General features: G+C 42.6%; 1 protein-coding gene across 1 annotated transcript in view; it reads right to left on the bottom strand.

Moving 5' to 3' along the window:
* Nucleotides 1-12,859, bottom strand: part of frem2b (FRAS1 related extracellular matrix 2b) — a 63,694-nt gene that overhangs the window by 9,654 nt on the left and 41,181 nt on the right. The window contains exons 7-16 of the mRNA XM_074640323.1: nt 6,185-6,334; nt 5,153-5,362; nt 4,856-5,053; nt 4,586-4,750; nt 2,640-2,822; nt 2,416-2,546; nt 2,161-2,316; nt 1,596-1,899; nt 1,251-1,382; nt 66-397 (exon numbers count right to left, since the gene is read on the bottom strand). Of these exons, the coding sequence (XP_074496424.1) occupies nt 66-397; nt 1,251-1,382; nt 1,596-1,899; nt 2,161-2,316; nt 2,416-2,546; nt 2,640-2,822; nt 4,586-4,750; nt 4,856-5,053; nt 5,153-5,362; nt 6,185-6,334 (1,961 nt within the window). The remainder of the gene's footprint in view (nt 1-65; nt 398-1,250; nt 1,383-1,595; nt 1,900-2,160; nt 2,317-2,415; nt 2,547-2,639; nt 2,823-4,585; nt 4,751-4,855; nt 5,054-5,152; nt 5,363-6,184; nt 6,335-12,859) is intronic.

The raw sequence follows: 12,859 nt of genomic DNA, 5'->3' as shown, positions 1-12,859 counted from the left end.
CTCATGTCTAGAGATGACAAAGGGGGGTCAGAGGTGAGCTGGAGCTCAAAGGTGGGGCTGTTTACCTGTCCATCAGTCCCGATGGTGCCTCCGCAGTCGCTGAGCAGCTCAGACATGTCGTAGTAGCTGGTGAATTCCCACAAACAAGCCTCCAAGTTGAGGTTTCTGTAGAATCGCAGTGTGCTGGATCCCCTGAGGGAACTGCTGTATTGGTAAGAGGCCGTCTCACCGATCACTTCTGGATTTTTGGTGGCATCAGTGAGGAAGCCGTAGCGAGTCTTTACCTCGGCGTAGTCCAACAGATTGGAGCAGCGATGGTTGCCGACGCGGGTGCCGTCGGGACTCAGCGTGAGCTCAAAGTTAGACAGGGCTCGGGTGGATACTACGGGCAACATACCTGAGGGAGGATACACGTAAAACAGTCAGAAATTTGAAGCATAGGAATGGTAGATTCTAGGGATGTCAATCAATTAAAATATTTAATTGCAATTTATCGCATGATTGTCCATAGCTAATTGTGATTAACTCCAAATTAATCGTACATTTTTTATCTGTTCAAAATGTACCTTAAAGGGAGATTTGTCAAGTATTTAATACTCTTATCAACGTGAGAGTGGGCAAATATGCTTGCTTTCTGCAAATGTATGTACATATTTATTTATTTATACTAACACAAAACGATGACAGATATTGTCCAGAAACCCTCACAGGTACTGCATTTAGCATAAAAATATGCTCAAATCATAACATGGCAAACTGCAGCCCAACAGGCAACAACAGCTGTCAGTGTGTCAGTGTGCTGACTTGACTATGACTTGCCCCAAACTGCATGTGATTATCATAAAGTGGGCATGTCTGTAAAGGGGAGACTCGTGGGTAGCCATAGACCCCATTTTCATTCGCATATCTTGAGATCAGAGGTCAAGGGACCCCTTTGAAAATGGCCATGACAGTTTTTCCTCACCAAAATTTAGCTTAAGTTTGGAGCGACATACAACCTAAAAAAGTTGCGATGGTGCGTTAAAGAAATTAGTGGTATTAAAACGAATTTGCGGTAATTTGACAGCCCTAGTAGATTCAGAATTTAGGAACAACTAACTGAAGTAGCCTTTTATTAAATGACCGGTTGATGAGTGACCTATGTCACCAAGACTTTCCTAGCTCGAGAGGGGTTTCAAACCAACAACCTGCCTTTAAGTGATATTTTCACTCGTGAAAATGATTCTAGACATTCAGTCTGCTGTTCTTACCATCAATGTGGGGCATGGTGACAGTGAGTTTGATGAGGTTGGGGTGGTCTGTGTCTTCTGTTCCAGTGTACCGCAGCTTGGCAGAGAAGGGCTCGGCCCCCACTGTGCCTGCAACGCGAGGCTGGCACATTCCTGCAAACCCGGCCATAAACAAACATCAAACGTTTTATTTCCCAAACAGTCCTCCACAGAAAAATTCTTTTATGTATTCAGTTTTCTGTCGGAGCAAGGACAGAAAGTAGTGCGGTGGGAGAGCATAATGCAGCCAGCAGCTGCTTATCATGTTGAGCCATTTTCCATGAGAGAGACTAAACAGTTTGAAGCTGGAGAATGAGCTGCACTCACCCTCGTCCATGCTGATGGACACTATGGGGCTGCTGAGCTCCAGACCTTCGTCCCCGTTAGAGTTCACGCCCCTCGCAGCGCACTGGACCCTGGAACCAGCCTGGAAGTAGACTGAATCCAGAGTGATGAGCTTGGAGGAGGTGAAGAAGGTGTTAAAGTCGACTTCCCTCATGGGGCTGGTGACGCCATCAGAGCCGGTGGGGGCGCTAACGAGCCAACGATAGCGAGTTAGGGTGTTGTTGATGTTCTCGCTTACGCAGATGGAGCCTGTTTTGTCGTAGTCTGGGAACTTGGGGTTACAGGCCTGGAGAAAAAGTGAAAGAAGAAATGCTTGTGAGTAAAATGCACCCAAAAATCCCTGCAGCAGTCATTTCTGTATACTCCTGATGAACCCTCAAGGTAGCTGATAATTGAGCAACGTGTGCACATCTGCTTAATACTACCTCATTAACAGTATTTACCTGTAAAGCTGCACTAACAGAAAGTCTTGCTAAACGAATCATTAGCAGAGTAAATGACTGAAAAGTGCCACTAAGTATTCATTGGACTATCACTTGGGACATACAGTGACACATATGACAGGGTATCCGGCCACAGGGAGAGAGTCCCTCGTCCTGTCGACGTCGTCGTAATGCAACAGAGAAACCACTCTGGGCACCGAGGGGAAGGTGACGTCCGCCATGCTGTTGGTCTCCTCGATATAGATTATGGCTTTGCTCATCTGTTGATTGACAAGCACGGGCAATTAAGAGGACGTTACTGGAGAAGGTAGTCCCACACTTGACAATTAAATTATATGTTAATGTGGCTTAATTTTCACCGTTGTCTCTGCCACCATGTTTTCATCCGGCTTCAGGTGCACCGTGAACGCCTCCCTCATCTCTCTGACACCATCGTATAAAATCTCCACCTCCACATAGTGCTCTGTGTCGCCCTCTTTGAACACAATTTCTGCAGAGAAAGGAGAGATTTTATCAACATTTTTTTCTAGCAAATTTCAAATAAATGCTGTTCTTACAAAAGGTTCCTTGCGGTATTATTTACCCTCAGATATGGGATGGTAGTCCTCCCCGGAGGTGGCAGATCCGTCCTTGGTGTGAACTCGGACAACGGAGACCTTGGAGGTGTCTCCGACACGCAGCACTGGGATTTTCACCACGGACACTTGGCCACTTTCCTTCGGCTCGTTCACACTGAATTTGGTCTCTCCGAACCTAATAATGGCCTCTGAGAAAGCATGGCAAATAGTTTCAATAAACTGTAAATCTAAAATTACAGCATAGCACATGTTAAAGGAGCAGTGTGTAGGATCTGGCGGTAACGATGAGGTTGCAGATTGCAACAAACTGAAGCCTCATTTGTGTGCCAAGTGTGTAGAAGACCTATGGCAAAGAGTATAGAAGCAAAGAGATGAAACTCTGGTGTGTTTTTTTTTACAACAGCCGCTAGATGGCTTTGTGGTAGCACTGCCGCCATTTTGGACTGAAAACGCCAATGAGTCTGTGGATGTGTAAGAGATAGCTGTAAATCAGAGGAGATTTTTTTTTTAGGTAAATCAACTTCCCAGTATTGAATCCAGAGTTATTTTCTTCGGCATAATGAACATGCATCAGACAGGACGGCACCGCCCGGCACGCTTATGTGACCTATCCGGTTCTGCCTTCTTCCTGCTAGCTGTATGCAGCTGTAATAATGGATATATTAGGTGTAATTCATCACTTTTATTATCTTCTTATACACCAATGGGCTGTATGTTGTAAGCCTGTACCGTGTTGGATGTATTAATGTCTCTGTTCCCAAACAACCGGCTATCAGCCAGTAGCTAGTAGTGCTAACGTTAATAGCATGAAATAATCTGAATATAACGTAGTATTAGCAAAGAATTTACATTGATTGTAGGATACTTGCTAATATGGTCTGTGGTCTATTGGACATCGATTTTGGAGGTCCTTGATATGAAAAAGTTTGATATTGCTCTCAAAATCTGTGTGCTGGATTTTTCTAACTACCTAACCATTTATGTCCACCGCTCACTTTATGCTCCTCTGGGAAGCAGCCAGGCAAAAAGTTGAATAAATACTTAAGTAAGTAAGTAAATATTGATAATAGTGTGCATATGTATAACATTTTTATTGTTCAACACAGGCCTTTTCAGTAGAGACATTAAATATATGACAATAGAATAAAAATTATTTTTGTTTTACTTTTGTACGGCACTTTGTAGGCGGACGTTTTACTGGCGTCCGGCTTTCAGTCCAAAATGGCCGAAGCGTGGCTCTGCTGCTGGGCACTGATGTTGCAATGCAACAATTAATTGGCTTTCACTTCTTATCAATATGCGTTCTTTGCCAACGGTGGCAGAAAATGCAATGCAAATGGCCCTTTCTAAAGTCACTTGTTGTAAGAGTAGGGTAGGTCATTCGGGGCAGAGCCAGTGGCAAGTGAATAGTGAAGAAAGAGAGAGAGTGGAGCGAGTAATGTTATCGACTCCGGCCCAAGCAGGAAAAGTTAACAGTGTTTGGTTTGTCTGTTCTGGGCTACTGTAGAAACATGACGGTGCAACATGGTGGACTCTGTGGAGAGGACCCGCTCCCTATGTAGATATAAACGGCTCATTCTAAGGTAACAAAAACACAACAATTCTTATTTTCAGGTGATTATGCACTAAAGAAAACATACTTATTAATATTATATTCCATTTCTGCCAATAGATCCCCCTAATTGTTAAACACTGGTCCTTTAAGCCATTATGTGTGCAACTTTCCGAATTTGTTGCCCCAGTGGTGATATCATAAGAGACACTATGGTAGATCTCGGGAAACAGCAACACACAGACTAAAGAAATTGTCCAATTTTCTCACAAACTAATGTATGCCATTGGGATAACTTAAAATATGTTATATGATCATTTAAATATTCTGCACGTTGTGGTGTTTAAACAGAACTATTTTAAGGAACAACAGTGTAGCAACAAAACAAAGCATTCTTACTGTCTGCATCGTCTTTTATCTTGATGAGCGTTTCATTCTGCACTCCAATAGATGCTCCAAATGGAGATTCACTCTTGGGGCTACCCAACACGAGACGAAGCTCTTCTTCTTCCTCATGTTCGGTGTCATCAACTAGTACCAGTACACAGGGCTTTTCAATCTCTCCTGAAGAGAGGGAAAAGATATTGAGCGACTGCATATGTCCTTTTAATTGATTTTAAAGAAAACACAAACATGCAAAAGGATGTGTGTTAGGTTTTACTACCCCACCTGGTAAGAAGGTGATGATGGAGCCATCTGTGTTGGGCCTCTCGTTGAAGTCCATCATGACCTGGGCCGTCCCCTGCCTGCTGTAACAGCGTACTGTGGACTTGTAGCTGATATCTCCACTACGGTATACGATAGCGGAGATCTGCCCGGAGTCCTCGTTACCCACATACACAGCATCACGGAACTGCACCTTTGGCACTAGAACAACATAATGAAACCCATAAATCAACATCAGAAATACGGTATAAACATCATAAATCACTAAGCGTTTGAATTAATTTTGATTGCAACACTCACAGTCTGAAACGGAGTCATTGATGAGGATGGTGGCCTTGCTCGGCTCCCCGAGGATCCCATTCATGGGCATCCGGAGCACCAGCTCAAACTTCTCCGGCCCCTCCAGCACCGGCTGGCCCAGGTCATCCAGGATGGCCACACGAAACGTCTGCATGGTGACCCCCGGTGCGAAATCCAGATTCCGGCTTATCCCGACGTAATCCACCCCAGCTGCTCCGCAACACAATATAGGACAGGAATGCTTCAAAGAGCATAGTGCTTATGGGATGTAGTGAATATAACACAAATGGACTACAGCACTTGATCTTATTTTAACAGCAGTTCTCATGTTACTTCATAATTCATTTGTGATTGTCAGGCGGCGGGCAAGATGAAAGGATATGCCCTGTGTGCCGACAAAATGACGCTCTCTATCTCGCGGTCGATGGGCATGAACAGTTGGAATTTGTTGCGTGATTAAAGTAGAGCTGAGAGAAACTGGATATCTCCCCGAGCGCAAACAGGTTATTCATTTGCCATTCTTTGAAGAGTTTGAGTATTGAGAGCTCACCCTGTGCCCGCAGGCTTTTCTCATGTACTTATGACCCAGTTATGTGCCTAAGTGTGGGCTTGCGTTTCTACTATGCTGCAGTATGAGTAGATGTTAGTAATTTTTACGGTTATAACGCAGGCGAGAGCGGAGATGTTAAGAATGCAGGGAGGAGAAGACTGCCTGGGGGCAGGAGATAATGGAGACTGTAGGGAAGGCTCGAGGAGAGGGCGACCAGTGTTGGAGTCCAAAGCATGTATAAGTATATCATATGCCTTCAAGGCAAGAGCCCATCAGAAACCTTCTCTCCCCCTAACCTAAAACAATGTTTACATTCCACAGGTCATCCTCCCAACATATCCAGCTTTAACATCATCATGCACTCTTGAGCTCAGGAAAACAAAGAGCGACAGGGCGATGACTTAAGTCTATTGTTTTCTGGGTTTACATTTCTCTAAACTAGCTAAAGCTGTCAGAGCCAGGCGCCTCGCAGGGAAACGTACCCTCAGCCGAGACAGGATCTGTCTTTCTGGAGCGCACTGTGACGGTTCCTCCTTTGGAGAGATCAGTCCCCGTCCTCCATACCTGCACCTCCACGAAGCCATCGCTCTCATCCACGTGGTAGTCTGTGTTGCCGAAGTAGAAGACGGGGGCTGGGAGGAACAACAACAGAGGAAAGGAGTGAAGGAGATGAGGGAAAAGCACACAGGAGGATGTAATCCATAATCATCTTTTTAGCTGTTTCACAACAGGATATGCGAATGCCCGTTGTAATTGCTGAGCTGAATCTGTAAAAGCTCTGTACGATTACCTCTGATTACAGGAGAAATTGAGGGAATGTTTCCATTGAAACACCAGCAGGTAGTCAACACCGTAATTGCAGCCCTTAAACAACACTTTCTAACTTCCTGGAACGATGTTTTAGGGGGGGGATTTCTGCATCTGCATTCATTCATCAAGTCTTAAAAGACAAAAAAGCAACTTGAAGGCAGAGCTGAGTTTCCTGGTTTTGTTGCGGACGAGCCTGGTGTTGGAGCTGACTTTGATAGTGATGGGTCTGAGAGGCAGACAGGAGGCCTGACAGGAGGTCTGGGGGATGTAGAGCTCGATGTGCCAGCCCAGGCCTGCCTGACTGCAATTAGTGCTTCTATGAGCTGAGATTCCACTGCAGCCAAACTCACCCACTATTATTCTATTTAACCCGTTCAGAGTCTGTTTCCTCTCATGTCATGCTGCTTGTAAAATGGTTGCTTAAGGGCCTGGACCTCTGTATACGTGGTGCAGTCAGCCATTGTAACAACCTAAGAACTGCCTTCACAAAGAGACTATTTATGGCCTTAAACTGCAGGGAGTCAGTCATAGTCTATTAGAACGATACAGAAATAACCTGAGCAGACACAAACTGAAACCAATCCAAAAAGGCAGTTTTTTCTTACATACATTCTCATAATTGATCAGATACATCATTGTTATGATGACTAATGGGAACAAGCCAATATTGAGCAATAAGAACCTTGTGCCTTTGAAAGCAACTGTGACCAAATAATGAATAAATTAAGTGAATGGCGATGGCCATGGGCAGAGTTTTGGTTTCCATGACAATGGAACTCTGCACCTACAAAACGACACTTAGCTGTTTCTCATCACACAGTATGAGGCGAACAGGAGGGTGGGGATGTGGAGCGGGGCGATAAACACTTTGAACAAAAACAAATCCATACTGTTGTAACTGCGTGATGATTATGTTGTCTAATGAAACCAAAATACAAGCGCACAGAAAAAAAGAGATTCACTGTCAACAGCGCTGCCAGGCACAATTACCGATCAAGAAAAATGTGTTTATTATTTTGCACTATATAATTATTCTTCCCAGTAATCGGAGTCTCAGATGATATTGCATATGTTGATGCCGTCTGCTTTGGCAGTAACGGCTCTATATTAACAAGATAAGACACGTTCTGAGAGGGAAATCGTCTTTTTAGGCAAAGCCTTGGGATTTGTGGTTCTCAGAGGAGCCATCTCTGTGGTCGAAATAATATTTCCTCTAAGAGCAAGCAGAGGACAGAAAACTTTTATGCTTTAATCTGTGCTGAGAGCGCAGGCAGGACAATGAGTGCTGCATCAAGAGGCCTGCAGCTGCCAGAATTTCTCCCCACAGAGAAACCAAACAAAGATGGTTTTGGCTGCCTGCACTGGGTCCCCCAACAGGAGGAGTAATCAGATCTACTAGCCTGATGTTGGCAGCCAGGAACTCGGGGCCCCGTTGTACTAGCCCGGTAATCAGATAAGGTTTGTGAAGCAGACAAACAGTGAGCTTCAAAGAGCCACGGACCATTAAGTGAAAGGTAAACCGCTGGCTCCTGGGCTCCGTCAGCCCAGCCAGCAGCAGCCTTCTACGCCACATCTAAGGTTACCTGGACGTAAGAGGAGACGATCCACATTTAGACCTAGCTATTATGTAAGGTGTACAAACTTCCATTTATTCAAAAAACAACTAATTTAACTGATTCATAAGATTTCATATACAGTAGTTATTCCATTGCTTTTATCAGTGTTGCCAATTTCTTCCCTCAGGCAGTCAATCTGATGAACACTTAATCAGTCATACACTGTCAATAACTCTTAAACACCAGATATCCGTTGCTGCTGTTATAAATTTTAATTCAGTCTTTAATACACATTTTTAGATAATAATTTACAGTCTTTAATGCATATTTTTAGGTTATAATTGACAGTTTTTTATACACATTTTTAAATTATAATTTACAGTCCTTAATGCACATTTTTAGATCATAATTTAGTCTTTAATGCACATTTTTGCACATTTTTAGATTACAATTTACAGTCCTTAATGCACATTTTTAGATTATAATTTAGTCTTTAATGCACATTTTTGCACATTTTTAGATTTGAAATTTACAGTCTTTAATACACATTTTTAGATTATACTTTAATCAGAATCAGAATCAGAATCAGAATGGTGTTTATTGCCAGGTGTAAGAGGTATACACTAGGAATTTTCTTTGGCATTTTTGGTGCGAGACAAACAGTACAATATAATAACAAAAGAATGGATAAAAACAAAAGAATAGATAAAAGAATAGATAAAAACGTTAGAATAAAATAATAAAAATGTACAATTTACAAATTAAAGTCCTTAATGCACATTTTTATATTATAATTTACAGTCTTTAATGCAATTTTTTTGTACATATCTGTCACTTTATGTGCATATTGTAATATGTACATATCTGTCACTATTCTGTGTAAGAACATTGAGAGAGTGGCATAAAACCATAATCAAATTCCATGTATGTATGCACTGGGCAAAATAAACCAGATTCTGATAATACTTAATAATTAAAAATATAAAACATATGTCAGAAATAGGAGCCCCTTACGTATAGTCATTATGTCGGTTATTGTGCGATATGCCAGAAGAACAAAGCCACAAACAAAGGGAATATCTTTACTGTTGCATATGTGTGAACATAAAATAAAATAAGCGGCACAAGGAGAGACACAGGCCTCCCTAAGGGGACTGTTACACTCCCACTGACTGCTTGATTCCACTTGAACTTTGCATGACATTCCCACAGCGCTAAGTGGCTTCTCTAATGGTGAGATTCAATTGAGCCCTGGCAAACGCTCCTCTGCCCACTGTGTGCTCAACAAATCTCTCTCTCCAACAGCAAAAGCATGCAAAAGCAGCTCCATATTCAATGCACAAAAATCTGCAACTTTAATTGTTGTCGACTGTGAGAAACGTTTGAATTTTTAAGATTGAGTGTCTTAAGGCTGTTGATTAGCACCTCTCTGCTTAAGCGCTTTGGACATCTGTTTTATATGAGAATGAGTGGGAATCCAGGTGAGACATAATGACAGGGTCTGTGGGTTCCCCCTTGATTCATCCCCGTCCAGGATATACTACGCACGCACGGCACCCGCCCATCTTTAAAACCGCTCATAATCATACCTTCAGAAACAGGGTGAAATTTACAGGCAACTGACACAAGACTATAAATACACGAGTGAAGTCCTGCCGTACAAGCTTTCTCATGTCTTACAGCCCCAACCACCAAAACATTTTTCCCGGATGCACAGTCGATATCAAACAGCAATTATCTCTGCAAGAAAAGACAAGTTCCTCCAAACAGAGTGGAGACTGTAAGGGTGTGGACGTTTATGTGCAGATGGTCGGTCGCTGGGAAAATAGCAGGTATTCTGAGGATAGCAGCTGTCCGCGCTGTAGAGTGCCTGGACAGCTTGTAAACTTTACAGTCGTACATGCCAAGTTGCCAGAAGAGTTACCTTTTCTACAGAAAACAGGGGAACATAATTCATGTCCCTGTTGTAAAAAGTAGTTAACTGTCAACAATAAGCTTGGTAAAAACTCATTTTCAGCAGCAGCTCCATATTGTGTGTATTTGTGCATCAGTTGCTTCAATGTGTGTGTGTGGTATTGAGAAGAAGACAGAAACAATGGTGTGAAAGGCTATTATGCTGTGTATTTAGATGTCTTTTAGCATTATAAAACAACACCCATCTTTAACCTTTTCTCATAGTTTCTCACTAATTACCGCAATCTTTTATAAAACACTTTTATGTTTTTATTGACCATGTCAATTTGTACTTCCTCTTGTTTACTGTTTCCTTCAAAATTGTGTCCTGCCGTCTCATTCAGATTCTGTTTATCAGTCCTGTCGAGTTTTGGCTTCTTTTATCTTTTTTTAATTGATTCCTCCTCTCTATTGTTTGTTTTTAAGGTAGATTTTTAAGAGTTTTTCTACCCCTTTTCTCCTTGTCTACTTGCCACAACTACAGTACATTGGAGTGTCTACAGTACACTTCTGTGTGCCTCCTCTGATAGCATGATTGGATTAACCTGGTAGTGGGCCCAGAGCTAAATGACCTGCTTGGCACCTTTTTTTAAATCCATTCCTCCCACTCTCTGTGTGGTATTATGCTGTAAAACACCCATGTCATGTCAGTTGATACTTTGGTGTAGTGGTGCATATTTTCAAACTAATTTTCAATTAATGAAATTACCACAAACCAGATGACACATAGGGTCTGGCTGGTAATCTAACCTTTTCTGATAGACAACCTGAACAACCAGCAGGGATCCAAAGTGCAGCAAGCTGAAAATGACCCCTCACGACCTTCGCACCCTTGTGGACTGACAATTGTTTGTTGTAGGTCTGGACAGGCAGAACGCACAGCTGTTGTGAACTGAACCTGCATGGGTTTCTGTGACTCAGGGCAAATATTGTAACTTTACACTGCCTTGATGCCCACAGCTATAACATGCTGTAACAACTTGTTTTTTCGCTTGCATTCTCAGTGTAGCAATTGCATCTTGTTAGGCGATATCACAATACAGTAAATAACGAGATGATGAAAGACTAATGTACCATTTACACCAAGGTACTGTAACAATCTCTTTAATATCTCTGCTTATATTAGATTATTGCTGGAAGTGGTATAAATCAATAAGCAAAACTGCTTTGACAGTATTGGATTTAAAGGATATTTTGCATCAATATGATGAAGTACTTATATTTCGGTATATATGGATTAGCCTAAAATTGACATTTCCAACTCATTATTTTAATTGTAAATAGCTTTCTCAATTGCAGTTTCCACAAACTACTGGCAACGCAGCAAGCAGCGATTGAAGCTCACCCATCCCTCACTTTATGACTGCACATCTAAGGATTAACATAAAAATCAAAAATCTAAATAAATGGCAAATAATTCCAGTACTCAATTATTGTTTTATACATATGGGAAAATTAAGTAAACGTACTAAATTTTACCCATCTACTAAACGATTTGTCTCTGAATGAATTTCCTGTAGACCCAAATATGTAAAAAGGGGAAAAGTCTGGAGACCACCCAGTAGGGTTTTCTTGAGTTTTGGTTACACTTTCTGTCGGAGATCAGTTGCCAACAAAGTTCCTTCAGAAGCAGTAATATTAATTCCTGTGCCATGTCAATGCCAGAGTCTGGTGGTTTTCATTTCAAACAAAGCTGATTTTAATTACTCTCTCTCTCTCTGCGGGTGAAGGTGTGCTAATTAGTGAAATTAATGTTTTGTTTGGAAAGAAAACCTGCCTTCTCTTCCATGGCACGGTTTCTACAAAACTGGTTGCTATTGCAGTAAACTTCAACTCATTTAGTAGTAAAAGCTGTAGACATTCCCAAATTAGATTCCCATAAATTGTCAGATTAACATCAGTCACTTGGCAGACAACAGGAGCTCCACCTCCTGCTGCACTTGTGTGGTTTCTTGCACGTGCTTGTGCCTGCGTAGGTGGCCGAGACTGTGTGTTTGCACAGAGCAGGGAGTGCATACGTCGGTGCCCTGTGGCTTCTAATTTCATCGTATTGTGCTACTGTGGTTTTGCTGGCTTGAAAAGGAGACATATTGCTGACATGAGGTTCTGCTGATATCAGTAGTGTGTGTTTCTAAGAAGTATTTGAGCCTACGGCTCTGTGTAGCTGCCGAGAGCCCTCCTGGGGAGCCCCAGCAACAGACCTCTCACAGGCAGGCGGGGACAGGTGCTCGGCCACGCACCCACTCTTTCCTCCCATGTACACCCACTGGACGGCTATGCTGCAAGGGGGATGACAAAGAAGGATGTGATGCCCCCATTTGCCTCCCCTTCCATATATACTGGAGTGGAGTTAGGAAAAGAACCCGGAGTATGTACCGTACTTAGATTTAATATCAAGCCAGCATAGCTGAACTCAGAGTTGGAATGAATCTCTGCTGCCAGTCTACCCTTCCAGACAGGAGATTGGTCTTGTTCTGCTTGCCTCAGAGCTATTCACCATTCACTCCACCATCAGTATTCAAGCCATTTCATTATCACCTCCTTCAGGGAGATATGAAGGCTTGACACCACCGTATTTCTACCCGCTCTTCACGCTCCATTTATTCAGTGGATGCAGGCAACCTAAACACCTCCAGCACCTAATCCAAATTACACTTTGGAGGTGTTGCTGCTCAAACTTTACACATTATTACGTGTGTGTGTGTGTGTGTGTGTGTGTGTGTGTGTGTGTGTGTGTGTGTGTGTGTGTGTGTGTGTGTGTGCGTGTGTGTGTGTGTGTGTGTGTGTCTTTGTGAGTATGTGTGTTCAGGCAGTCGATCTGATGTCAGGTGTCATTAT

This window comes from Sebastes fasciatus, chromosome 7 (genome assembly GCF_043250625.1).
Source record: "Sebastes fasciatus isolate fSebFas1 chromosome 7, fSebFas1.pri, whole genome shotgun sequence".
Taxonomy (NCBI): Eukaryota; Metazoa; Chordata; class Actinopteri; order Perciformes; family Sebastidae; genus Sebastes; species Sebastes fasciatus.
This window is presented reverse-complemented; position numbering and strand designations above follow the sequence as displayed.